Source organism: Gasterosteus aculeatus, chromosome 8 (assembly GCF_964276395.1).
Source record: "Gasterosteus aculeatus chromosome 8, fGasAcu3.hap1.1, whole genome shotgun sequence".
In the NCBI taxonomy this organism is placed as follows: Eukaryota; Metazoa; Chordata; class Actinopteri; order Perciformes; family Gasterosteidae; genus Gasterosteus; species Gasterosteus aculeatus.
Genome location: NC_135695.1, coordinates 9,492,370 through 9,517,702, shown reverse-complemented (window position 1 = coordinate 9,517,702; position 25,333 = coordinate 9,492,370). Strand labels below are relative to the sequence as shown.

General features: G+C 41.1%; 1 protein-coding gene across 2 annotated transcripts in view; it reads right to left on the bottom strand.

The window, feature by feature from the left end:
* Positions 1 to 577: 577 nt before the first annotated feature.
* LOC120824210 (contactin-associated protein-like 4) overlaps positions 578 to 25,333 on the bottom strand; it is a 48,225-nt gene continuing 23,469 nt past the window's right edge. Inside the window, exons 8-24 of one of the 2 annotated variants that reach the window (XM_040184871.2) lie at positions 24,962 to 25,271; positions 24,717 to 24,866; positions 23,698 to 23,869; positions 20,192 to 20,373; positions 17,263 to 17,382; positions 16,970 to 17,170; positions 15,786 to 15,948; positions 14,404 to 14,531; positions 12,969 to 13,139; positions 11,716 to 11,934; positions 8,815 to 9,054; positions 7,943 to 8,167; positions 7,360 to 7,493; positions 6,411 to 6,498; positions 2,412 to 2,630; positions 1,994 to 2,065; positions 578 to 1,357 (exon numbers count right to left, since the gene is read on the bottom strand). In XM_040184871.2, the coding sequence (XP_040040805.2) occupies positions 1,161 to 1,357; positions 1,994 to 2,065; positions 2,412 to 2,630; positions 6,411 to 6,498; positions 7,360 to 7,493; positions 7,943 to 8,167; positions 8,815 to 9,054; positions 11,716 to 11,934; positions 12,969 to 13,139; positions 14,404 to 14,531; positions 15,786 to 15,948; positions 16,970 to 17,170; positions 17,263 to 17,382; positions 20,192 to 20,373; positions 23,698 to 23,869; positions 24,717 to 24,866; positions 24,962 to 25,271 (2,991 nt within the window). In that variant the 3' untranslated portion in view covers positions 578 to 1,160. The remainder of the gene's footprint in view (positions 1,358 to 1,993; positions 2,066 to 2,411; positions 2,631 to 6,410; positions 6,499 to 7,359; positions 7,494 to 7,942; positions 8,168 to 8,814; positions 9,055 to 11,715; positions 11,935 to 12,968; positions 13,140 to 14,403; positions 14,532 to 15,785; positions 15,949 to 16,969; positions 17,171 to 17,262; positions 17,383 to 20,191; positions 20,374 to 23,697; positions 23,870 to 24,716; positions 24,867 to 24,961; positions 25,272 to 25,333) is intronic. The other variant, XM_040184872.2, reaches the window with a different exon arrangement.

Below are 25,333 nucleotides of genomic sequence, written 5' to 3'. Positions count from 1 at the left end.
TAGTTCGTTAGTTAAATTTAGTCTTGAGAGTGAGGCCGTGTTTCAGCTTTCATTAAGAAGAAAACAAAAGACCTCATTTGAGTCAAAACACAGTGTTTCTACCACAGTTTGTTGTTGCTGTCGTGACAACGCAATGACTTGAATTAGTGTTCACACAGTTTACTTTTATTTTGTTCTCAGCTAGAGTTCTGCCATTCAACTGGGGGCATTATCGTTCCACACCACAGTCTGGCATTCAATATATCATAATCTTGCTTTTACAGTAGATGTGTTCATTAAAGAACAGATACCCCAGCAGTAAGAAAGCAACATCAATGGGTATGAAATCATAGTGAAAGCAGGAAGGAAGCTTCTCTTCAATTCCGTCTGTCCTTTAATAACCTCTCAATTTCCATTCTTATTATATCTTAGTATACTTGTCAGGCACACGTGGATTGTTGGCCGGGCAGGAGAGGTGACAGACAGTCGGGGTTTTATGGTCTGTGCTGCAGCTTCACTGTTGAAAGTTACTTTGAGATTTCAGGTGTCGGCTGCTAAATGTAGCTGTGCAGGCAAGAAGTAAAAGTATCCCCAAAAATATACTCGTCTCTTTATAAAGTTTTTATTTTTCTCATGATATAAAGAAAAAGTCAAGCAAGTAACATAAAAGCTTCCTGACTAACTCAAAGAGCAAAAGTGTGAAAGACCAAACAAGTGACTTTAATGTATTCATAAATACAGCATGTGTTGAAATCCTGTTTACTTGCAACAGATTTCAGCTGATTCTGAAATTGTGTTTATATTCTTCTCATTATATGACAGATACTGCATGGCTCCGACATCACACATTGCAGAAGGTGTATCGTCCTTGTAGAAAAAGTGTGTTATAAATGAACAAGTTCAAAGTTTTGTTCAACTGGAAAAGAGTTAAACAGATAAATTCTGTGTGTTTCCATTGAATTATTTTCAAATTGTTGGATTATGATTATTATAAGCACACAAATAACCACTCAGCAATATTTACAGCACATCTTTAGAATGACAGCAGAAAGGAACTAAAACAACTCCAAAATTGTTCTGTTTTTTTCACATTAATCCGGTGCCAGTTGCTCAGCGGCTCGGAGCTCTTGGTAATTCCTGCGGTTCTGTCCTGTCGGGTCAGTGCTCACTCCGGGATCCTGTCAAATGAAATATTCCTTTTGGTTCTCACTGGGAGCGCCCAGAGATTCGGCCCGGCCGCTGAATGGGAGCTCGTGGCAATCTTCAGGCTGTGCTGTTTTTACCTCCTGTTTTCTATAAGTCTCTTTCCTGCTACAGATGAATCTGCCCATTATCGCCATGGCAGACACAGTGACAAAAGTCACCACTGCAATCACACCTAAAAAACAGAAAATATCAGAAGGTGCTTTAATGATGCAAGTTTAAAAAACGGTAAGAACCTGAAGAACACAAACAAATAGATTTATATTTACATTTATATTTACCTCATTTGTTACTTTGTAATGTTTTACAAAGTAACAAACGAGGTAAATACAAATGTTCTTTATTAAAAATGAAACTTATTTGTCTGTGTCATCATAGCAAAATGTGGTCTGGTCTACTGTACAACTACCACAGTGGCCGGTTTGAGTACTTTTCCAGGTGTTTACATGTGTGTCAAAATGTTTTTTTCTTCATATGTTATTTCCATCCCCCGGACAAGGATTCTGTATCCATTCAGTAAAAAGTTCAAAGGCTCAAACAAAGTCAAGTTAATATTACCCAAGCATATGGTTTTTTATCTCATTTCTTCAGCAAAGCTTTATTTTCGTTGGGTAGCCAACCCATTACTCACTGCCTTTTTTTCTCCTCAGACTCATAGAGCAAAAATGATTCACTGCTCCTATTAAAAAAACATTCATTTATTTTTTTACCAACCCATTTTACAATGTCATATTTCTTAAATATATAGCTGTCAGTCAAGTATTATATTCGAATCGATTGTTCATGCCCCTCCTAATATCGATTGCATTACCTCCGACAAGCACTGAGTCACTCCTGATGGAGTTCACCAAAGGTTGACCCGGATCCACAGAACCAGGTTGGTCTGTGCAGAGAAAGACAGATAAGAAAAAACAACAAGGGAGAAAATGAGTCCAGAAAAGAAAGGTAGAAAGTAGAGAACAATAAAGAACACGAGGTAACGAGAGATTGATAGATCACTCTCGCAAACATCAGTCAGTGCACACAGTGCGTGCTTGAAAACCTCAGAACGGCATCACAGTCACTACAGTTGTCTGACTAATCTCGTCTGTCACTGTGTCTGCAGGACGGAGGCCATAAGGAGTCTAATGAACAGCCTTACGACTGCTGCCAGAGAGGGAGGCCGGTGGCCCTGATTAGCCAATGTCATTCAGGATGAGGGATGTGAGGACTGAGTCTGCTCCTTTTACCTGATAAGGAGTGCGTGGTTTCTGTCGTGTACGGATTGGCCGAAGTGGAGGAGCCGCCGCAGCTCGACTGGACCAATGGGCCGCTAACAATAACAGGGCTGTCCGGGTGCAGCAGGGCAGCTTTCAGGGGACTGATGGAGTTAAAGCAAACACCTGACAGACAGCCAGTGAACCCGAGAGAAGACAAGCTGGAGAGCTCTGCATCCACCTCCTCAAACTCTGAGGACAGAGGCAAACACAGAGACAAGAGAGATGCGGTGAGGAGAAAATCACACATTTGAAATGAAGTAGAAATAAGCATTTATCGCGACGAGGCAACGTTTGTGATGATAAGTGGTTTCTCTCAAGGTCATGTTAATATCTATTCTGATGCTGCAAAACGTTTTCCATGTTTTTAGATATTAAAGGCCATGCTTTAAAAAAAAAATTCCCAAAATATTCCTATTTGTTCATACTGTTTTGTATTTGGTTGATCCCGCGTCATGTGCCTGCAAGCGCTGCACCAGCGCAGTGCATCACAGGGCATCAGACTGAAAATGTGGCCCACTGAACAATACAGTTGAATACCTTCATGGTCAAAGAGCAGAGTCAAGAGGAAGTTTTTACCTGATTAAGTGAATGTCACTACTAACAGCTATAAAGGTCAAGATTGCCCATCTCTGTTATAACCACAACACTGTCACTGAAATGTGAGTTATCCTTCTTCTCGTAGAGTAATATAATTACGCAGCACATTAATGCCACTCATCTAAGGTATTATCGGTAAGAAGCAACCTTTCACCACATGAATGGGCCGAGTGGCCTCCCGGGAGGGGGCTGTTTATCAGCTGAATATTTGATTAAGCTTTGATTAGGTTTTGAAATGAATGTGATCCTCTCAGCAGCAGGAACTAATTCGACTTGACTACGTATCTTATGACACACGTTTATATCTCATGAGCAGCCTTCGAGGCATTATATTCTCTGTTGTATTAATCTGAAATCAACACTGCAGACGCATTGCCTCGTGGCGTCACCATGTGCCGCCCTCAGCACCAATAGAAAACCTGTGTGCCGCAGCGCATCAATTATTTTCTGTTACATGGTTATTGCACGTACATGGTTTCCTATTGTAAGGGATCTGAGAACTTCTTCCAAATCTACACTACCTCAAAATCAAGTATAGGTACTTTTTACTCAAACTTGATTTCTCACTTGAAAAGCAGATCTTTAGAGCAATAACTCACCCTGGCAATGTCTTTAGTGACTGCTGCACGGGGGACATGTTAGCATCGTACCGGTGGCCTCAACAAAAAGCACACTGGGAAGTTTACGATATGTTTCAGCAAGATAATCTCTTAACACAACTTTTATGATTCTCAAGGCATGGAGGGGCTCGAGTAAAAAGTGATTGTAGGCTTTGGATGCATTACACCACAACCGCATGAGTGCGCGTAACCACAACAAGCTGAGGCCTGACCACCGTTTCTCGTGGTGACATTTATTTTAGTCTTGTTGATACAAATTTCATGAGAGCTACACTTACTGACATATAATGCCCAAGATAATGCTAAAATCTCTCATGCTTGTTTTAACCACAGATCTTATTTCAGGCATTTAACCCCAAAAAAACAACAACTTTAAGATGGAACTGGAATTGCCAAAAGGCTTCACTCGTTTACAGAATTTAGGACTCATTCCGCCAGCACTCTTTAATGAGGGGATTGTGCGTTGAGATATTCCTTGACTTAAACATCATCCTCAGTCATGCATTCAGTGACCCGCACCACAGACAGAAACAGCAAGTTGTGACGACAGGAATTTATTAAGGGACCAAAGAAGAAGAGCTGCTATGGGTGCGGGACGCACAAGCAGGGAGCGTAAGTAAAGATAAGTATTCTGGGAATCGGGCAGCGGTGTGAAGTGGTGTGAAGTGGCACATCAACGGGTGCCAGGTTAGTAATAAATTAGTATCTGAGAATATGTTGGAAGCAAAGCACCATTTGGAACCAAACCAAAGTAAAACTTGATGCTAAAATGTGTTGTTCTTCTTTAAACAAATAAAAACAAATAAAGGGAAGGAAGAAAAACGATGTGGTTATTAGAACATGTACAAATGTATACTATCATGTCCATACTAAGTAGAGTCTCTGAGTTCACAAACAAGGATTTTAGGTTTGTGCGATCAGTCAAACATTAAACTGACAGCACTGGCCTTGTATCCCAAAACTAACGATTACTGTCCACCTACACCGCGCTGGAGCCCTTCACCCCTGCCGCTCCCTGTATCATTATCTCACCCCGCCTCACCTCCCTCGCTCTCTGTGTGTGAGCTGGGTCTCTCCACTCTTTCCTGGTCCATCAGTCAGGCTGATAGATGACAGCGCTGGCAGGTAAAGAGACAGTATATCAACAATCTCGCTGCCTCTCTGACTCTGATCTGACTGCCAAGGTCCTCTGGCTCGGCAAATGGAAGCCTGGGTTACACACCACCATATATGGTATATCTGTAGAGATATACCATATGTATACAAATATGAAAGACTTATCAATTGCTGTGGCTCATCTTCCAAGCATATAGGATTGGAAGCTCAATGGAGTCCATAGATTCCCTCCCTGTTTCTAGTTCTGGTTGTTCTGGTTTCAATTTGTGTAAAACTATTTGAGAAATAAAATAAAATAAAATATTCAGTGTTGAAAGCAATAAGTCGTTATTTTAGGTAAAATCATACAACCATTAACATGGCGACCTTTACAAAATGAATTTTGAATGACAGCAACAGAGCCAGTTTTAATTGTGTCAGTATACAAGGAGTACCCTCAAATATTCAACAGACTAATTTGAACACAGGCAATATTTAAAGCTTAGTTCATTTAAACTTTGTATATAACTTTGACGGTATTGTGCGATGTCATACTGAATGCGTTCAATGTTTTTCAATCAGGTGTTACCAGTGTGGTGTGACAAGCACTTGGCAGCTTTATTTAGCATAACATGTTAAATCTTTGCTTTAAAGGTGGACTCACAAAGCACCCTGGAATCATGTACAGAATCTTTCACATATTATTTTGGCAAGAGAGAATCAGAAGCATCACCGTCTGAATAGAGGACCGGACTTTGACACTCAGTGTCACCTGACACGGATTTCCTGTTTACCCTTCGTTCAGACTTTAACACGAATCTGTGTTCATTTCACAGAGCCAATTACATTTAAAAACCCTGAAATGTTGGATAATTACTAATCATTGTCCACACTGTGGTCTGTTGAATTCCATTTCTCTGGTACAAAGTCTTTCCCCTTTGAGAGAGGCCTGGGACAGAGGGATCATCCCCGGGGACAACAGGATTGATGTGGACGTAAAATGCTCCGTCAGACAGAGAGACGCTGAACTCTGACTTCCTGGCGTCGCCCTCGCGCAGCAGCTGAGACTTATTGGTTGTTATGCTATATTGTCGGGCGCTGACTCCAATCTCCCGAGTAATTTGTTCGTTTCAATCTCTCCTCATTACCATACAAAGTGAAGGCCTTTTTTTCTGAAGTTATTACCATTACAGCTGTGTGAGGCCCTGCTAAGCGAGACAGAAATGCAGACGGTACTACTCACCGCTTCCATAACAAAGACAAAGGTTCACAAACACACACTGTGTTCCATTAGCTTATGTGAAAAAACAATACCATTCGCATGGATACTTTACCTTCCCATCTAGCTTCAAAATGCATCGAGTGCCACATGACAGCAACTTAAGTGGGTTGCTGCACCTTTTGTCATTTTTAAGGTTTTTGTTTTGCATCTCCACAGTAAAGTGCTCTCTCTGTGACCATTTAAATATGTATGTAGCCTACACTTGTTCATAAAAGCCCCACAGCTGTTCCCTCCGGTCCACCCAACGTGATGAATGGAAAACAGCATAAAGCTCCCGAACAGTGTTTTGTCGCATAGGGGCCAAAACATCTCAGCGCTGTTATTCAAATGAGTCTGTTTAAGTGCTGGAGTCTGAGCGAAGAGCGCCTCGCTTACCCTGTACTCTGCCCAGAATGAGTGATTTGATGCCGTTGAATTCCATATCAGATGTCAAGCTGAAGTGCTCCTTGGCATTCTGGTCAATCTGAAAGACAATGAAAGGGAACTTCTATAAAAGGTAAGGGCCAAGCAGGTAGATAGCAAACACCAGCAACAGGAACACACATTCAAGGACCACTTTCTAATATTGTGTGTTTAAACAAAGGCTGCTCTGTGATGAAACAACAAATGGCTGCAAAGAAGCAAGCAATTAAACGTGCAAAGCTAACCATGCTCAGTCTTGTACCCTATGGTTGAATGCACTTATTGTACGTCGCTTTGGATAAAAGCGTCCGCTAAATGACATGTAATGTAATGTAATGTAACCAGAGGATGAACCTCTGGTTTGACTTGCATATCTAAATGGGATTTAACCACAAAACTGGAAACCAATAGATGCTTGAGACACAGTGATTCACAGAGTCTTGACAGATGGTAGATGCGTCAGAGTGGGACACTTTTATAATAAAAGAGCTTGTTTGATGCGTTACTTGCAAACAAGTGGGTTTTAGCAGCTCATTTATCAATAAGACGTCTTCTAATGTTCTTCTTCTGATGACAGATCTTTAATGCTTATCCTATGATGCTCCTTTACACAAAATGTTTATTTTAGCGTTGTTTGGAGTACGTTATGACTATGTTAGGAACATAAAAATAACCAGCGGGTCACAATATAAGCATCTGCCAGCAGTTGCAAGGAATAATATGACAGCCAGCGTTTAGCCCAGTCGTGTCCCTGTGCACTCTGCCTTTCATTATCAGCGGTTTTAAATGCAATGTTTGAACAGATATTTAAAGGAACATTGAATATCGGAAAAAAATGACAAAAGATGCCGTCCTACGCTTTAGTTTTACGTATGTGGTGATCTGTGACGCACGGTGTGAAGTGTGTTGTGCGTGTGTGTACCTGCACAGTGACGGCGTCAGCCAGTCTCCTGATGGTCACTGTGTGCAGAAGTCCATCGGCCAAGTTTGTGACTCCGCTCCCCATCACTTCCACATCTCTGCTGCCGTGCAACTTGTACCTCAATTCCAGCTCATCTTTGCAAATAGAGAACAACAGCACAATCTTGCTATTTAAAGCAGGCATGTAGAAAATGAAGCTGGAATCCTGTTTTCTTTGTTAGTAATGAGCATTACTAGCTAAAGACATATTTTAAATGAATTACATGATATTGTCAAATAATAACATTCAGTAAGAGGAATAGTGCATTATTAGTTACTTATTGATTGGTACAAATCAGATAAATGAAAGCGAAAACTAATGAGACGTAATGTAACCAGTCTATGAGAATTAAGCACTTTCTCCTTAGAAAATGTTCAAACGCTGACTCGAACCTCTTAGAAGGTATATAGTCACTCCTTTCAAAGAGACATTTCATGCAGGATTCTGAATTTTCCATAATACCACTTGGAACATAACCCAAATGTAAACTCAACTTCCACCTCCCACAAAATGCGAATGGGACGAACAATGTAATGGTCCTCACTGTGTTTGTTGATGAGTAGTGCCAGGTACTCCCTATGGAAAGAGTTGACGTAGAGCAGCAGAGCAGGACACTGACGGGTCCTGAAGCTCAGAGAAATGTTTTCTCCTCTCAGCGTCAGATCAGAGTAAATGGAGAAAGGCGAGGTGCTGATGTTCCTCTTTGCTTCATAGGACTCCTTGAATTTGTAGGCAACAGACGTTGATGACTTAAAGCTGGCTGAAACCTCTGCAAGTTAGAAAAGGGATAAGTTGCTTCTTTTGTACGGCTTTCACTCTGAAATGCCCCTCTGTATTGCATCAGTAACAAAGCGCCTGAGATATATGAGCGATATGGAGGTGCAAAGACATTTCTATTGTCTTTTTTATATAATTAATGTTTTTTGAAAATACTAAATTGCATTTACAATATCAGCATATCAAAGCAGAGTGAACTACATTTATTAGTTGTTCCTTATTCCTTAATCTTATTTGTAACAATGGAAACATTTATAAATAATACTAATATTAATGCTAAATTTGCCTCCGTCGTCTCTTACTCTGAAAAGAAAGTCATGGCCATTATTGGGACACAAACTCTAAATTAGAGGAGAGGCTGTTTTGTCTTCATAATGACATCATACCAGTCCAGTCTGTCAAACTGTCCATCAAACAATCAAATCCCAGCACATTGGATTTTCTAGCAAAATTTAATTTCATAGTACTGAAATAATGTGATCTGCACCTGCGAAGAAAGTGAATATTATTAATACGCTGAAAGTGAAATCCGTTAGAAGCAGAGAAAACCGGTTTGTGTCTACATTCAAATCATCCACTGCTACACCAACATCAATGATAACATATGAAGTCTTTAGTGAACATTTTACATGTTCGTACCTTCATGACAGAAGGCTCCAGTGTAGGCTGACTGGTCACAGTCGCAGGAGAAGCCAATGACTCTTTCCACACAGCGACCCTGGTTCTGGCAGAGAGAGCCGTAGCTGCTGCAGTGGCCCGGGCACCCGGGTCGGACTCCTGGGGTGACCTTTGCCCTCTCCTCCAGGTCCAAAGTCACGCCGTTCAGCTGCAGAGAGCGGATGCAGCCCAGAAAGCCCTTCTGTCTGGAGGCGGTGCCTCCTTCAAGCAAAAAAACAAATATACACAACTCTGAGCACACTGTGTGCATTGCACAGACAGACTGGTACCACGCAGCCTGACAACCTGCCGAATTGTCATCAATATTTCAGCTATGCGACTCTTTTAATGGAGCCAACCCAAATAAAACGATTAAAACAATTAATCATCTCCACCAAGACCTTTTACAAACAACGCAGAAGCATTCACTGCGTGGAGAGATGTAAGCTTTAATGAGGCTTTACAAAGCTGGCTCAGTAGTGATTTATAAAAAGTTTTAGACTCTATGCAACACGTAAGATATTGCTATAGTTTAGTTGAAAACATGAAAGGAAATTAACTGAGATTACCAACGGAACGTGACCTGGGTTTAATGTCAATGTATTGCAGTGCCAACCGGTTGCGTTTTAATCTCTGAACCTGCGATTCTCTTAATAACGTGAAAATGCAGGTAGTGCGTGAGGTAAAAAATGTCCACCAGCCCAATGACATAGAAACCACCATATCTGACAACAGTATTCACAGGGGACTGAGACACCTCCTGTCTCATCTGGATGCAGATTAGTTGTGTGAATGATAAACCATCTGGTGTCTCTAACAAATCCTTTCTCCTCACAGCCGTAAAGGAATAAACTCTTCATCTTTTCACCTGACAATTAGCATCCTAATATTAGAAACCTCCCACTGTTCACAGAGATTATACAGTCATAGAAAATTCAAAATTCAAATTCAAAAAGCTGGTGACGTCACCAGCAACTGTTTGCTCTTGGTGACTGGAATTGGCAGGGTTTTACTCTCACAGTTTGAGCCGAGCATAAAATGTTTATCCAGAAGCAGATTTTTATTACACTATATCTCTAATCTCTCTGCGTCTTTTGTTTCCATCCACATCAACAGTTATTGAACACAGACAGCACACTGAGGGCCAAAATAGCAGGATATTTAATTGCTCAATTAGGAAACATTTGGTTACAATGCACGAAATACATGCACGTTGAACTTGTATTGAAAAGTTCGACCTGTGAGATCTTCCCTCCTCGGTGTAGCCAGAAAAGCGGTGCGATGGTTCCCTACCTGTTTACTTGTGTGCGTTTCTTAACGCAGCAGGTAATCGGAGGTGTGTGCATGTGAGAGTAGATGGTCACATTTAATGTTCTCAGGAGTTCTGTCGTCCAGACACAGTTGTTCTTCTCCTGTCTATCTCAGACATTGGTTCACATCAACCTTCCTGTGTGCTTTGTATGTTCTCCCCGTGTCTGGTTCTCTGCGAGTACAGCGGCTTCCTCCTGCAGTCCAAAGACGTGCTCTGCTGGTCGGGTTAATTAGTGACTCTAATGGGCCCGTGGGTGTGAGTCGTTCGATGCGGGCTTTACTCCGTCCCTCGCCCGATGTTGGCTGGGAACAGCGAAGATGACTGACTGAGTGACTATTGATAGCGATATAATAATGTCTGCATTGTAGCTTTTTATGATGAATTTCTAGAGCTTTTATACTTTTCAACACAAGAGAGGAGAGACACTACATTCCACTTTGCTTTGCTGTGAATCAAATATTTGTCAAACACAAGCACAAAACTTCCCATCCCACAGTCTATTTCATAATCCCATCACAAATCCATTCAAACATTAGGATACCTCTAAATCGCCAGCAAACGTCAACCCAATACCCACATAGCGAGAACAATACGATAACTCCTTTCATGGAAGGATTATTGTCTTAACGTGGCCAGTCAATCAAAGCCAGCCCCCTTCTCTCTGCATCTCTCCAATGGCATCATTAGTTGGTTGATTTTCTCCTCAGAATGCTGGTTTACAAATGAACAAATACCCACAATGTTTTCTGGATCAGAATACAAGTTGGATTTTCAGCCACTCAAACATTGTTAAACAGGTAACAATTAGACAAGAGAATTAAGAATGTTTGTAGAGATTAATAAAACACAAACCCAAACTGTTCCCAATCATAAAATAAATGAAAACCAAACAAATGATTTTTAAATAACTAAGTGAATCGAAAATACTTTAAATTCATTCGTCATTTTTAAAAGACCAGGCAAAAAAGTTCTACGAACCAGAATTGCCTGCGAGGCCAAAGCCTGATACGGCTCATCGCTTGGTGCCAGCGTTTTTTTTTGGATTACCTGGTTGGAGCTCTCAGATAACAAATCACCCAAACGTCTCACCCGTTGCATCCCTTTCACTCAGGTGTGGGCTCAGCTCTGACTTTATCTCCACTGTCAGTGCAGAGAATGAACAACTCCGTCTCCCTGTTCCGACTCTTTACCTCCCATACAGAGCAGCGAGGAGGACTAACTGCCCCGCCGTCCCGACTTAAACAGGTTGTGTGAAAAGGAATAATTGTCTGGTGATATAGCGTGGAAAAGGATCGGAATGTTTTAAATGCCCTTTTGAAGTCCGTTTTCTTGCGGTTTTCCAGTCAACTGAGAAAATACAGATGTCGGTGCATCTTGTCCGGACACAGTCTTTTATATGGTTATTACTTGTTGAATAGTATTTAGAAAAAATTGCCTTTTTCTCTTATATCGGCAGCGTTTGTTTAACCCAACTCCTTTTACCATAACAACCAAATCACCACTACACCTTTTAGGTTCCTGACATGTCAAAGTCATTGGCAAAAATAAAACTGTCACTCTTTGCGTCTCACCTATGAACAACTGGCTGTTGAGCTGCAGCTGAGTGTGTCCGTCAGCAGGGGCCTCGTGCACGGCGGCAGGGAATCCGTCCACGCGCAGGGACGCTTCCTTCACGTTGCGCTCGGCCCGTATGCTGTGCCACCGGTTGTCGTTCAGCCGGACGCTCGTCTCCACCCGGACCTCCAGCGGCCCGTTTCCCACGTCGAAAGAGAAGACGACCTCCGAGGCAGCTGGAGCGGAGAGTAATGGCACATAAAGTTGGAGCTGAAAATATGAATTGTTAAGAGGGTAGACGTGGTAGACGGACTGTTTAAGAATCATTGGGATGCCTTGCTCACTGTCACCGCAGCAGAGTGAGTTTGACTTTTTCCCCGGCAAGTTCTACCAGGCTGATTAGCAAACCGTCTCTGATACTTGAAGATAATTGTTTCCTCGGATAAGTGAGACCCAGCAAACGCTTTTTGTTTCCAGCTCTGTCTTCACACACAGAATGACACACTTTAAACAATCCACCAGGGTAGTGTGTGCAATGGGTTTGACACTCTTAAAGCTGTAGTGTGTTATGCAGTTTCCATTTTATCTATTTGTAGATGATAAAAATGTATTTGGTGAATTTTCTGAAATTCTAATAGAAATTGTTGAAATCCATCCAACCGATGAGCAACTACAGGTCTATAGAACTATAGATCAATTTCCACATCCAGTGCTGATTTTGGAGACTTTGTCATCTGGCTGATTTGCTTAATCTTCTCAATTTAAACTTGTTGCAAAGTGAAATTGTAGCATTTACTTGTCGATTCTTTTTTCTAATGGACATATTGCTGTGAAATATTTAGATGAATTGTACTGATCTGACAAAAGTAATAAATAGTAAAGAAAACTTTATGTTCTCCACTCTTTTACTGAGTTATACAGATTTTTCTGTACAGTAAAAGTTGCATTAGCAGAATTACTCCATAACAGGTAAAAGTACAGGTTTTCAACCTTTACCCAACTAAAAGCTACAAAAATATTATCAAAAAGTAAACGCACTACTCCTACTGTGTGGGATGGCTCAAACGCAGAGAACAATTTCCCCAAGGGGATCAATAAAGGACACTATCTTTCTTTTTCTTTCAGTAGAAAACGTTTCAGCCGATGAAGATACAGGGGCACCTTCACATCATTATGCAATGGTCAGTTGTTGCGGTCTTTTATATTGAGAGTCTCCTCCTACCAGATATTTTTCGACAATGAGGCAGGACATCGTTTGGATGACACTTACATCTGAGTTCGATCCGGATGAAGTCCTTGATGCCAAGGTTTTCCAAGAAGACCCCAGAGGAGGACTTTGTCTTGAACAAGAAAGCGATGTCGGCGCTCAGCTCGCCGTGGAAGGTGGGAAAGTGAAGGTAAGACGTCTCCTTGTCAAAAAACGCAGCGTTCCAGAAGTTCCCTGAGAGTGTTGAACACAGAGCGTAAATGCTTTACAAGCTTCCTTATCTTTTGTTTGATGAAACGGGGTGTACATTATTTATTTCCTCAAAAAGGGGACATATAAGTCATTATCTCATTAAGATGGCTGCATAATGAAAATTGTGCAGTAAACCACTAAAATGTTTAGCAAATTAGCTGAGAACAAATAATTCCAGCAAGACTATCTCATTTATGTGGATTTATCTCGCCTGGTGTTTATTCATGAATTAATTCAACCATTAAACTGAAGGATGAAATTAAACGCATTAAAACAAGGTTAAATTAATCACTTAGATTAGTTTTACCACATCTTTTTAATGAGAGGTTGTTATTAAAGTAAAAAGTGGATCATATTTTAGTTGCTGCTCTACTAATTAGCTTGTGTAATTGGCCTATTAACCAATTTTTCATTGAGAAATGAAATGGCAGGGAGAAGATGGGATACAGGGATTGCTGTAGTGCAGTTCACTGAACAGTTTAACATGTTCACACCTCCAACTGGTCAAATGTGCCTGCTTGGTCAGTAGCTTTAAGCTTTAAACTGTGACGCTTTTTGGACCTGTCAGTTTTGCATGTCAATGTGTCAATTTCTGTTCTCAAAAACCAATATCCACCCATTCATTATGACCACCGTTGCTTCTGACAGGAAAGGGCAATAATTCCAAGTGGCCCAAAGCTTCAACGCTCCATGTTGTTCATGCCGGCTTGATCCATACACAGACTTTATCACTCTTAACAGTATGTAGTGTGATTTTCTCCTTTACTCCAGGCACAACTACAGAACGTGTGGCGCCATAGTTTGACAAGGACAGCAAGAGACCAATCTGCCATATTTGACGGCATGGAAGTAAACCTGGATATAGTTGTGTTGCTTTGTTTATCTTGGAGGGAAACACGTGGCGCCTACATTGAACACAGGTTGGCACATCACCAATAAAAGCCACATAGGTAAGTGCCTGCTAATGAGAACGGGTGTGGATGGAAAGCCATGTCATGCCAACGAGGGGCGGTCTTATGCTGAGTGGTGCCTGTAAGCAACAATGTCATGCAAGGGTATTGACATTGGTCATTTTCTGCTACGGAGCAAGGATTAAAATTGAAAGTCTCTTTGTTTATGGCAAAAAAAGTCTTCGACCATGTTCTCCCGTTTGCCCGCTAGAGGCTTTAAGACATACATTGGAAAGGTGTCAACTTTGGCACCGACGTCCTGTAAAACAATAACCAGCAAGGGAAATGTTGCTTACTGTCTCCATGACAACGCAGGGGTCCCACCCTGTAGGCAGCCTCAGACCCTTCCCGCTGGATGTCCCCCAGCACCAAAGACCTGACTGGGAGGCTTCCCTTATGGGTGAGCAGACCTGAGTCATTAGCCCTGTACGATGAGGAGGATGAGGAAGACAGATGGAAGGGTGGCAACATGTGGAGGAGAAGAAAAAAGCAAAAATCCAAACACGTGGAAGCAGGAGAAATGGGATGACAATATAAAAAGGAAGCAGGAGGACAGGAAGCAGAAGAAAGAGGTAGGAAAAGAGGGGGGAAGGAATGAGATGGTAAGGTGAAAAACAGATGCGTGGGGGAAAAGAAGGACAGAGAAACGTAAAAAGGAAGTTGTAATGTGGAAAAGAGGGTGAAGAACAAGAGGAGGGGGTAGAAAAGGAAGTTACAAAGACGTCAACATTGAAAAGTGTGTTGATCACACATACATAGGCAATGCGAAACAAGTGCCCGCCTGAACTCGGAGCCTTTTACAAAGAGCAGGAGACGCTGTAAAACCGTCTGCTTTTGTTCACTGAGGCTGAGTATGCTTTAATGAAGACAGGCCTTTCAGCTGACACACGTCTCAGCTAACATTTGTTGGAAGTGCTTTTCTAATGAAAGTGGGCTGAGTGAATCATCGGCACATTCACGGTTCCATCTCTCAGCTCCGTGGGGTTTATTGTGCTTTGCCGCTGTGGAAATGCGAAGCAATGTGATGAAGGATTGACAGCAGAATAAAGTCTACAATAATAAACAGATATTACGGCAGAGATATAATAGAGAGAAGGACCTTTGGCTATGCAGAGAGCAACAGGATTACTTACGATATGCAAAAAAGGGTCTAACTGCAAAAAGGGTTGCAGGATCGGAGAAGGTGACCTAAATGCAGAATTGCTTACAGGATGGATAAAGGATTTAAATATAGAATTGTTTAAAACCTAGATGGATGCTTGGATATCTTGTGATTGACCCTGAATGTTTCACGGCTCTTTTCCAGCATGAATACGATGGGAGTAAACATGGAATTGTTAATTAATGACTTAAATGGAGCAGGCAAGATTCCACTTAATCATTGCAGGCACTATTTACTTTGTACCAGTAGTGCATTTGAAGGTGTCCTATTACAGGAGAAAGATTGTATGAACCATAGAATGCCTCATGTTATGGTGAGAAAACTACATAAGTTTAATGCATTCTTTATTGTTTATCCTGCATTATTGCCTACTTAATATTGAAAATCAAAAGTTCAGATTGGTTTCATTAATATATGTGAACATGATGAGATCAAAATTGTTTTTGCTTCACCTAAAAGTTCCTCTTGCGTCACAAAACCTTGACAAAACCTGACTCACACAACAACATACAGTACCATTGCTCAAGGTCAGCATCACAGTTGCAGTAGTGATTTGAATCCAGACAGTTGTCCTGCAGACCACAGGCGCACTGCCGGCTGCCCGGCAGAGCGCCGCCCCAGTGCGTCTGGATCTCACCTGGACCCGCACCTCCCACCCACCAGGCCAACGGAGCACCCTCTGAAACACACACGGATACACACCACCACCAACAAATCAGTCAACAATGTCATTTCAGACATGCAGAAACATGGACAAACGATACATCTGTGGGTCGTAGAAAGGCACCTGGACACACCTTTACAAACACACACTGCGGCCAGGTCTGCAGGGTTTGGAGGAGTATGTAGGGAGTTCATGAGCGCTGGCATACGTGCCTACATGATCATAGCTATTGCAAATTAGTCTTCGTTTTGGTAATTGGATGAAGAAAAAAAAATTCTGATGAATGGACAAAGAGGTAACACACTGACCCATACAGAAGCTGACATTTGAGTAAAGGCGTTTCTAGCAGACAGTTCTCACTCATCCATGTCCTTTTAACAACACATTTTGTTGATGTATCCTTTTAAGTCAGCACTTAAATCAAATGAGACATAGAACTATTTCCTTTTAATTTCCTTTGCCTTTGCCTACCTATTTGTTTGCTTGCATCTTGCTGGCACCAGCAACAACACTATTCATTTAGGATCTCAACACAAACCAGTACATTTGTGTTACACTCCTGTATCGACCGTGCATCTCTGCAGTTTTCCGCGCTAAAATTGGTCAGACTTCCAATTTCCTCTAAATCATCCGTAAAAGTAAGAAGGCTCATTCAGATTATTTATTTAGATTCCTCTGTCTTCAAAAGAGAGAATAAGAAAAAGAAACCAGAAACAATAGCAGTGGATGAGAAATCAAGTTGTGTCTCAGATAAACCTTTAGCTGTGAAGAAGAGACATTTAATTGATGTTTAAATCAGGTTCTAAATGAACTAAATCAGCAATTCGAGCCACCTCGTTCTTGACCCAAATATAGATTCTTCAGATGCATTTTAACAACATCACTCAATTGCCACCCTCGTCCATCTTTAATACACTCAAACTCACAAAATGCAACAAAAAAAAGACTAACAATATTAACAAAACCTTCACATCTCACAGACCTCCAAAATCTCAATATTTCGGGCTCAGAAAAGGTCAGTGTGTGAAAGTCTTACCTGGTGTGTTGAGGATTCGGGACTTCCTGCACAGGTAGGACAGTTCCTGCTCACAGCGCTCCGATTGGCTGATGACTGCTGCTAACTGCTCCTCCTCAGAAGCGTAGTCAAAGTGGGCTAAATGTCCGTGTCTGTCAGGGGACGAATGGACTCTTGTCAGTTCTGTGTTATTGTGCCGGATCACCATCCATGACACGTCCTCTGGTGAACAGGAGACAGACGGACAGAGAGACATAAACATCTGTACTAATATTGTACGTTGCGTCACATGTGCAGGTGTCTTTGCGTGTTACCTGTCATGTTACAGTAGATAAGCTGGGGTTTGATCGGTCCGCTGCCGTCCACGTCGATGTGATAATATCCTGATGTGTTGCCTTTGTGTTTGTACACCTCACACGACTTTTCATATTTTGCTGTGAAAAATAAAAACCAATAATAATCAACAATAGTACATCTGCTGGTTTTCAGATTTGTGAGAAAAAGTTGCCCTTGCCAACTCCTACAAGCAAAGATCAGGACTTCTTCCCTTACATCTGCATTGCCTGCAGTGTTATTGTCAGAGACTTTCAAATAGTTATGAAGTTAGAAACTTAAGGGAGCTCTGAAAAGAATCCAAGCAGTAATAAGGAGTCTGCTTGGAAAACTACACTAGAGCACAATGACATACGGAAGGGTCGTAGAGGAGGAGTAGCAACATCAATGTCGGCCTCAGAGAGTCAGCAAATATACTAGTATATTTATATAATAGTGAAAAGCTATGAGTTAAACGATATTGTGACAGCTGAGTGGGACTTCAGTGCTCAGCCGGTCAAACACTTTATGCTTCATATGTGTCAAAGTCAATAAAAAAATAAGATCATTTAGCTTTCAACATATTCTGTTTAATTGTCATTAATTAATTTACATTAATATGAGGAACTCTGCTTCTTGCAAATAAAGGTTTGCACACGTGCAACGCAGGTAAAAAGGTCATCAGAATTAATCCATGAACAGTAAACATTGTTCACATGCATGTATTTCTTTTTTTAATGTCAGTAAAACTTTCAGAAGCAGTTCTCTGATAAAGCTCGAGAAAGGTTTTGACCCAAATAAAGTGCGTGTGTGTGTGTGTGTGTGTGTGTGTGTGTGTGTGTGCGAGATCCAGTCACAAGCTTATAAAAAGATTCAATCAAAGTGTGGCAATGTAATCAAAGCCTGAATCTCCTCCATTCCTAATTTGATTCACCTCAAATACTGTTTGCAGTTTCTATGTTGAAATCCATTTATGTAGAAGGAAGACTGTGCCTCAGGACTCACTCTGCTTTTCTGACATCTGGCTCTACATCTCCCACTTGCTCCCATCCTCATTCTCCTCAGCTTTCCTTCTGTAAGACGGCACACTTAATGTTTTAGCTTCTCTCTTTTGCATTTCCAAATCCCCAGAGAGTGAGTTAAATGATGTTGCAGTTTGTTCTGAGAATAACAAGTCTTTCATTCTCGTTCAAGTGTTTCGACAGGAACATTTAGAACTCGTTTGAACAAAAGAAAGTGTTACAGTATCATTTCTTTCGAGACAAAATATAAAATGGTGTGGAAATAGTTTCAACCCACACTTTAAAAAATCTATCTCAAAGAAACCTTCAATAGATAAGCCTGGGGTTCTTTCTCCAGAATTAAGGGTTTAATATTAGATTTGCATAGAAAAATGAAAGTTCACGTTTAAGCGGAGGAAAGCTTCAGCACTGTGCCGGTTTACATTGATTCTTTTCTCTCCGCATGTGTGTGATTATTGTTGTTTAAGATCTATGTTGATCTGTAACTGTTCGAAAATATTAATGAACTCTTCACATCATACTTCTAAAATCAAAATACTCAACAAGTAGCAAGACGTTAACCCCTTTTTCTCCGATTCAGTCCTCGATGTGTGATGTTCTAAATATAAAAGGCAGGAATTTGCACTTTCATCTGCATGGGGATTCCAGTGCTACACAGCCTTGTTTAAGTGTATTCAACAATCTATCTTGTTTTAGTTTAGGAGAAAAATATTGGCACAAACTGACAGTTTAAGAAAAATCCTTTGTTTTCATCTTTAATGAACTTGGCCTCTTTTGTTTGCAAAAAAAAGTTTTGAGAATGTTTGAGAACATGAGTGATTCCTTCCATGTTTTTTATCAGTTAGTTATTCTCCCAAATATGGAAATAGCTTGATTTTAAAAGGAAAGTGGTTCTTTGTCTGTGACTAAATGAAACAGTTTGAAGGACGGCTGTTGAACTTCTGCCTCATCCCTTTAGACTGGGCTACAGTCGCGCACACATACATACATTTATCACACAAACAGACACACACGTGTACACAGTGTGCCATCTGCAGGTGTCAGGAAGCCACGCTTTTAAGACTTTCAAATTAAATGAAAATCTAATTTACTCTGGATAATAAAGTACCAACAATCTGTTTAGACTATTCCCAATTGAACACAGCTAATTCAAGTTCTGAAACAATGGAGCGGTGAATAAACAAAAGTAAATGAAATGTTTGGGGAGACGTGGTCTCAATATTATTAAAGCAGACGCGATGACCATATTTCTGGAATTCTGTATTAATCCTATTCTCTATTAATCAACGTCTTCATTTAAATTTTGTTAATCTAAATGCATAAAATAATACAGAGTCAATAGAGAGAAAGGTGATGAGAATACTTAATTTCTCAATGTTGTATTTCGTTTTTACTTATTATTAACGATTAATTAAGGTACAACAATCTTAAACCCACAAACTGCCATAAGGGATAAATGGCCGTAAGGGATAAACCTGTAGAGAATCATCACCAGACTCTGCAGGTCCTTTGTGAAGCATTTTAACGTCTCTCAGCTTATTAGTTGGGTTTTGATATCTTCAATTTAAATGGACAAAAACCCTGACGAACCAAAGTTAACGTCTAACTGGATTTAGCAAATAAAGCGTGATATATTCCCTAAGGAGACTAAATACAGAGTCACAGGAGAGTGAATATTGGACTTCCTCCCACCATGTTGGTGGCCAAACAAAGGTCTTAAATCAAACCTCAGCCTTAATTTATTCAGTCACTACATCCGCTGAATAGAAAAATCGGCAACTGCTTGCAAACACGTCTATCATAATAACTTCTAAGGTGATAAAAGTTCTTTAAAACATGAAGTAGAACATAATGATGACGAACAATAATGTCATTAAAAACTACTTAGCTCATTTCCACACATTAATACCTTCTGTTGTCATTGCTATATTTTGGGCACCAAGCATTTGATAGACCTGCGCATGCCGTGTTGCTGGGTGCTTACAGCTGTGGCAGGTGGCTCCTCTGTAGCCCCCGTTGGAGCAATTACAGTGGAAGGTGCTCCACGACTGAGTGCATCGGCCGCCATGTTCACAGCGACTGGGGGAGCACCTGAGAGACAGACAGAGGCACAGACACTCATCATTTTCATGTTTTAAAACACACTTTCGCAAGGATTTTGGTACGAAAAGGAACAAAAAGCATTCAGCGCAGCTGTCTGTTCTCAGGAGCAGGTGCGTGGGAGGGAGCTGAATAAAGTTGGAAAAATGTTTTCGAGCCTTTAAATTGAAACTTCACACGTTTCGTCTTTTCGTCTCCATGTCAAGCGGAGCGCGGCTGCATGTTCTGAGAGAACGCATACATTGCTCACTAGCATTGCACCAGCCAGCACAACACCCAGCACCGTCTCCAAAAAAAGAAGAAACCTTTTGTTATTCATGTTCTCCAAAAGTAAAACTTTTTTAAAGACATGGAACCATTTTAGTTTCCCATCTACCGACTAGGTGCTGTGTAGACAGGATTTTCTTCTCAACGGCTTTGAACTTGTGTCATTAAAGGTGAGGGCGGGTAATTTGGCGTTGAGGGCTTATAACATTAAGAAGTCAGCTGCAAAACAGTTCCAAGTGCAATTTAATTAACTCTAGTTAAGTAGTAATACGCTAATTCCAATAAGGAGGTTTCTCATTTAGAGTGAACAGTAATTCATCACATAGTGCACAAAGGGAAAAATAGCCCTTGTCGAATAGACCTCATCCAGTATATTATTAAAGGGGGTAATGATGCAGTAGTTAGTTGTGGATTGTTCTCCTTTGGAGTCTCCGGTGCTGAAGGGAGTTGCTGCTGATGCGATGATGCAATGTTTATTATTAATCTATGGTCTCTCGGGGTTCTGTTACCAAAACCCATCATGGCCGCTCGTTATGGCCGATCCATGACGAGCACAAAGGTCCATCAAACCCGGGTTAAGAATGCTGTCCCTGTCCCTCCAAACCAGCACCCTCCAGGTTTCTCCATCATTTACCCACATGAGCATCCTGACCTCAGTAGAACCAGGAAGGCTTAATGATCTCGACTGTGAGGTCAGGTCCCTAAAAGACCCTAATATGCTGGTTGGAAGCATGACAGTGGACCGAAGAGGACTCATTGCTTTCTTACTGCAATTTGGATGAACGAGCAGTGCAATCACTGTGTTTCATCCAATCAATTTATTTCTGCCACGTCCTGTGCAAAACTGAATGTTTTATGGTTTCCATCCATGTTTATGTGTGGGTTGGTTGTTACAACAGTTGATTCAAGGCCAGCTCTAAACACAACAGTTAATTATTTATTGATTTGTTTTCAGAAGAAAATATACGGTTGTATTTCCCGAAATGCCAAAGGATCGTTCTCCTAATTTCTCACGCACCTCTCCACTCGCTGTAAAAACAATTCATGCTCTTACGTATAAAACCGGGTAAAAGGCATTACGTATTTTCAACAATCACTCTCACTTTAAGATTGTCATCAACATTTTAAATTAAACTATTAAATATAATTTCTTTTGTGAAATAATGGAGGCCAAGCCACTGAAATGAGTAACACATTTCACCATCTGGCCACGTTTTCTACCCTGCAGGCACCAGCATGGATGCCCAGAGAAAATACCGTATCTCCATGTAAGAGCAGGCGACACACAATGTCTGTGGATGCATCCACCATTCACTTCATTAACATCCACTTTGTCCAACTGCAGTTGGTATAGTTTGGAAAATGAAACTTTTCTTGGCTAGAACCATTTGTATTCAGAGGTACACAACTCTGCTGTGAACACAAATCTGCTGAACACTGAGGGAGAGCCAGACAGAAAAAGAGAGAGAGAGGTCTGTATGTGGGATAAGCAGCCACATCTGCACACACAGACGCACTCAAGCGCACACACAAACACATGAACACACAGACAGGTGATCATTTAGGAATGACACAGGAGTGCAAAGGGTACGATGTGTGCGTGCGTGCTGGTCTCTGCTCACACTGAGCTACAGAGATAAAGTAATAAAGTCACCGGCTGACAGACACACAGTTAAACAAAACAAGAAGACTGGACCTTTAAATGAGCGCTGTTTCTTTTTGTGTGTGTGTGTGTTTTCACAAGCTGTGTTATTAAGTTGTCAGCAACCTGAGTGAAGCGAGGCGGTCAGAACTATTTCCTTCTGACAGCTTCATCGATCTGGCTTCAAAACGCATCCTCACACAGTGAGGAGAGAGGCGGGCAGGAGGGAGCGCTCAGGTACGTCCTAAAGGTGTCACTCATTGTTTAAAGCAATGTCTGAATAACCCTCCATCTAAACTTCCCATTCCTCACATTTTGGAGATGTGTCCAACCGTTTTTAAAAAATTCTTTACACAATTGGTGTTGCTTTGTAGAGTTAAAGTGCAACTCCATGAATGGCAACGGGGAGAGAACGTCCAAAGCAGTGAGCACTTCTCCCGAACTCGCAGCACGTCTAGCTTGATCAATAAGTTTGGCATGGCAGCCTCACGCTGACTAAAAGACTATTAGACAAAGTTGAGTCTCTCATTAATGCAGGTAATGTGTAGATGATGCACAAAGTGGCCAAGAATGTTAAGTAAAAATAAATTGCTGCTGGTCCTCCCTTTCAAATCCCTCATTCCTCTTTTGCCTGAGGGAGGGATTTTTCAACATGATCCTTTTCATCCCATGTTCCAAACAAGTCTTTCAGCGACCCCGGAGAGACGGTTCAGAGTCGTAAATTAGCATATGTTTGTGTGCAAAGAAGGGTGTGGATCCTAAGAAATATACTCCTGCCCCTCCGGCAGTCAGATGGTTCAACACGCGCATTCCTTTAATTATGATGTAAGACGGCAGACATCAAAAGCAATAGTTTGCGTTCAACTTTTATTGACTCAGTTCTTTTTTTAGTAAAACTATATTTTTATATCTATCCATGCATCCATCTGAATACACATAAAAAATGTTAAGAACTGTCAGAAAAGGAAAATACAGCCATTGTACAGCTTATTTAAACACATCTATATTAGATGAATGGGTTGCTGCAGCGTCTCCAACGTCCTGAAGCTGCTCTTTATTGTTGGCTGTATGTAAACATTTTAAACATTATTCCCTTGCCGTGAGTCACAGACTTAAAATTTCCACATTATTTTTTGTTTCAATTATTTCACGTTTAATGTTTTTTGTGTTGTCAATAAAAGCAACTTGAGAACGTCTTCTTTCCCCTTTTTAATCTATTCTTGCAGTCTCAAATTATTTAAAGAGGACAGCAAGTAATACACTTGAGGTGAAGTGAGTAATTATCCTCATCACTATTTTCACAAAACCCAAATTCACATTGAAAACCAGTGGAACATCTTACGATCAGCCCAACAAACATGTGGACAGCATTAAAAAAAGACTACATTTCAGACGGTGGGACCAACCTGTCGGTGATGCCACACATATCAATCTGCAAGTGGCTGTATTTTCCCAGCAGCCTTTGCTGCACTTTGATCAGGTCCACGGGTTGCTTATCCACAGTTAAGAGGCGCATGCAGCCTTGAAACACTTTGAAGGGGTTCTTGCACTGCGGACTGCCCTCCTGAGCAGGACATCCTAGTGAGGGAAACACAAGACACTCAATCAGCGGTTGGCCCTTTGTTTTAGTTTGTAAGCCGTTTTCTTCCACCTGACATTAAATCAATTTTACTTGAAAACATTATTGTATCAAACCGACAGTTTTAAGTTTGTTTTTAAAGTTCCTTCGTCTGACTTAAAAAACGACTTTTCTTATGATAAAGTACTTCTCAACATTATTGTATTTGCACATCTTTCACCACTGCATTTAACTTCTATTTGGTTCCTCTCCAGAACAAAAACTGGACTTTGTTGTATCTTCCGATTCAATGTGCCCATGTAACTTATTATTATTATTAATAATAATAAATAATTAATAATATTATTATTTCAAGTTCACAGAGGTTTTGTTCTCTACCTCGTGATCTGTATATATGATGAGAAGGATTTTTTATTCTTTTTTCCCATCATATAAATACTTCTGTAAGCAAACCTGAACTTTAAACCTGAATCTATCACATAAATTGGCCAAAGGACATGAACGAGCTCATGATTGGTGTTTGAGGTTGATCCTGGATGGAGGCCGACTGAGTACAAATACAGCATTCCTGCTACAGGGTAAACTTTGCTCTAATTATAAAGGAAAAGGAAAAGATGGAGGAACGATGACTCAGTGTTTTTCTCCCTTTAAATTTTAGGAGATCAAAAGACGCAGTTTTCCTCATGGCACTGATAATGACTCACATTACCCCTCTTCCACCAACAAGAACCAGGTGCAGGTTTTAGTTCACAACATCACTTCATTCAGTCAAATTTATTGCATTTCCTTTGTCAAACAATGTATAACAATGTATCCAGTATTTATACTGTATATTTCATGTCTTACCACCAAAGAAGAGTTGGCTGTCTGTGGTGAGGAGGAGGGGGATGCTGGTGTGAGCTGTGGCTCCTTCGTCTGTGTCCACTGTGATGCTCAGATGATCATGTCTGGAGTTCAGCTCCACATAATGCCACTGACCGTCATTCAGACCTGAACCTTTTTATACAACAAAATAATTTGGGTGAGTTTCATCACGTGAAAGTACACTTCCTCTTTTGATCTACGAAAACTGAATGACATGCGTAACGTACCTCTCTGTAGGTGTAACTCGGCAAAGTCCTGCTTGGACCAACCGGCGCTCAACTCAAGCTCGGCCCTGCCAGCCTTATTAATCTGTAGGCGGAGTCTGCCCTCACTCAGGTACAGCCAGACTGTGCCCCCCTTCTGCAAGAGGTTAAAGGTCAAGAGAAGCCCAGCCTTGTTCCACGTGCGAAACTGCAGCGCCATAGAGACAACACCTGATGACCAAGATGTCAGTCCTGGCAACTGCAGGAAGCTCTGGGAGTGAGTGAACGTCACAGCAACTGAAACTTGTTCAGCACAAGAAAAGGTCACATTGCCCTGAGGAGAGGAGGAAATGATTATGTAAGTCATATGAAACCATTAATATTCCACAGTTAAAG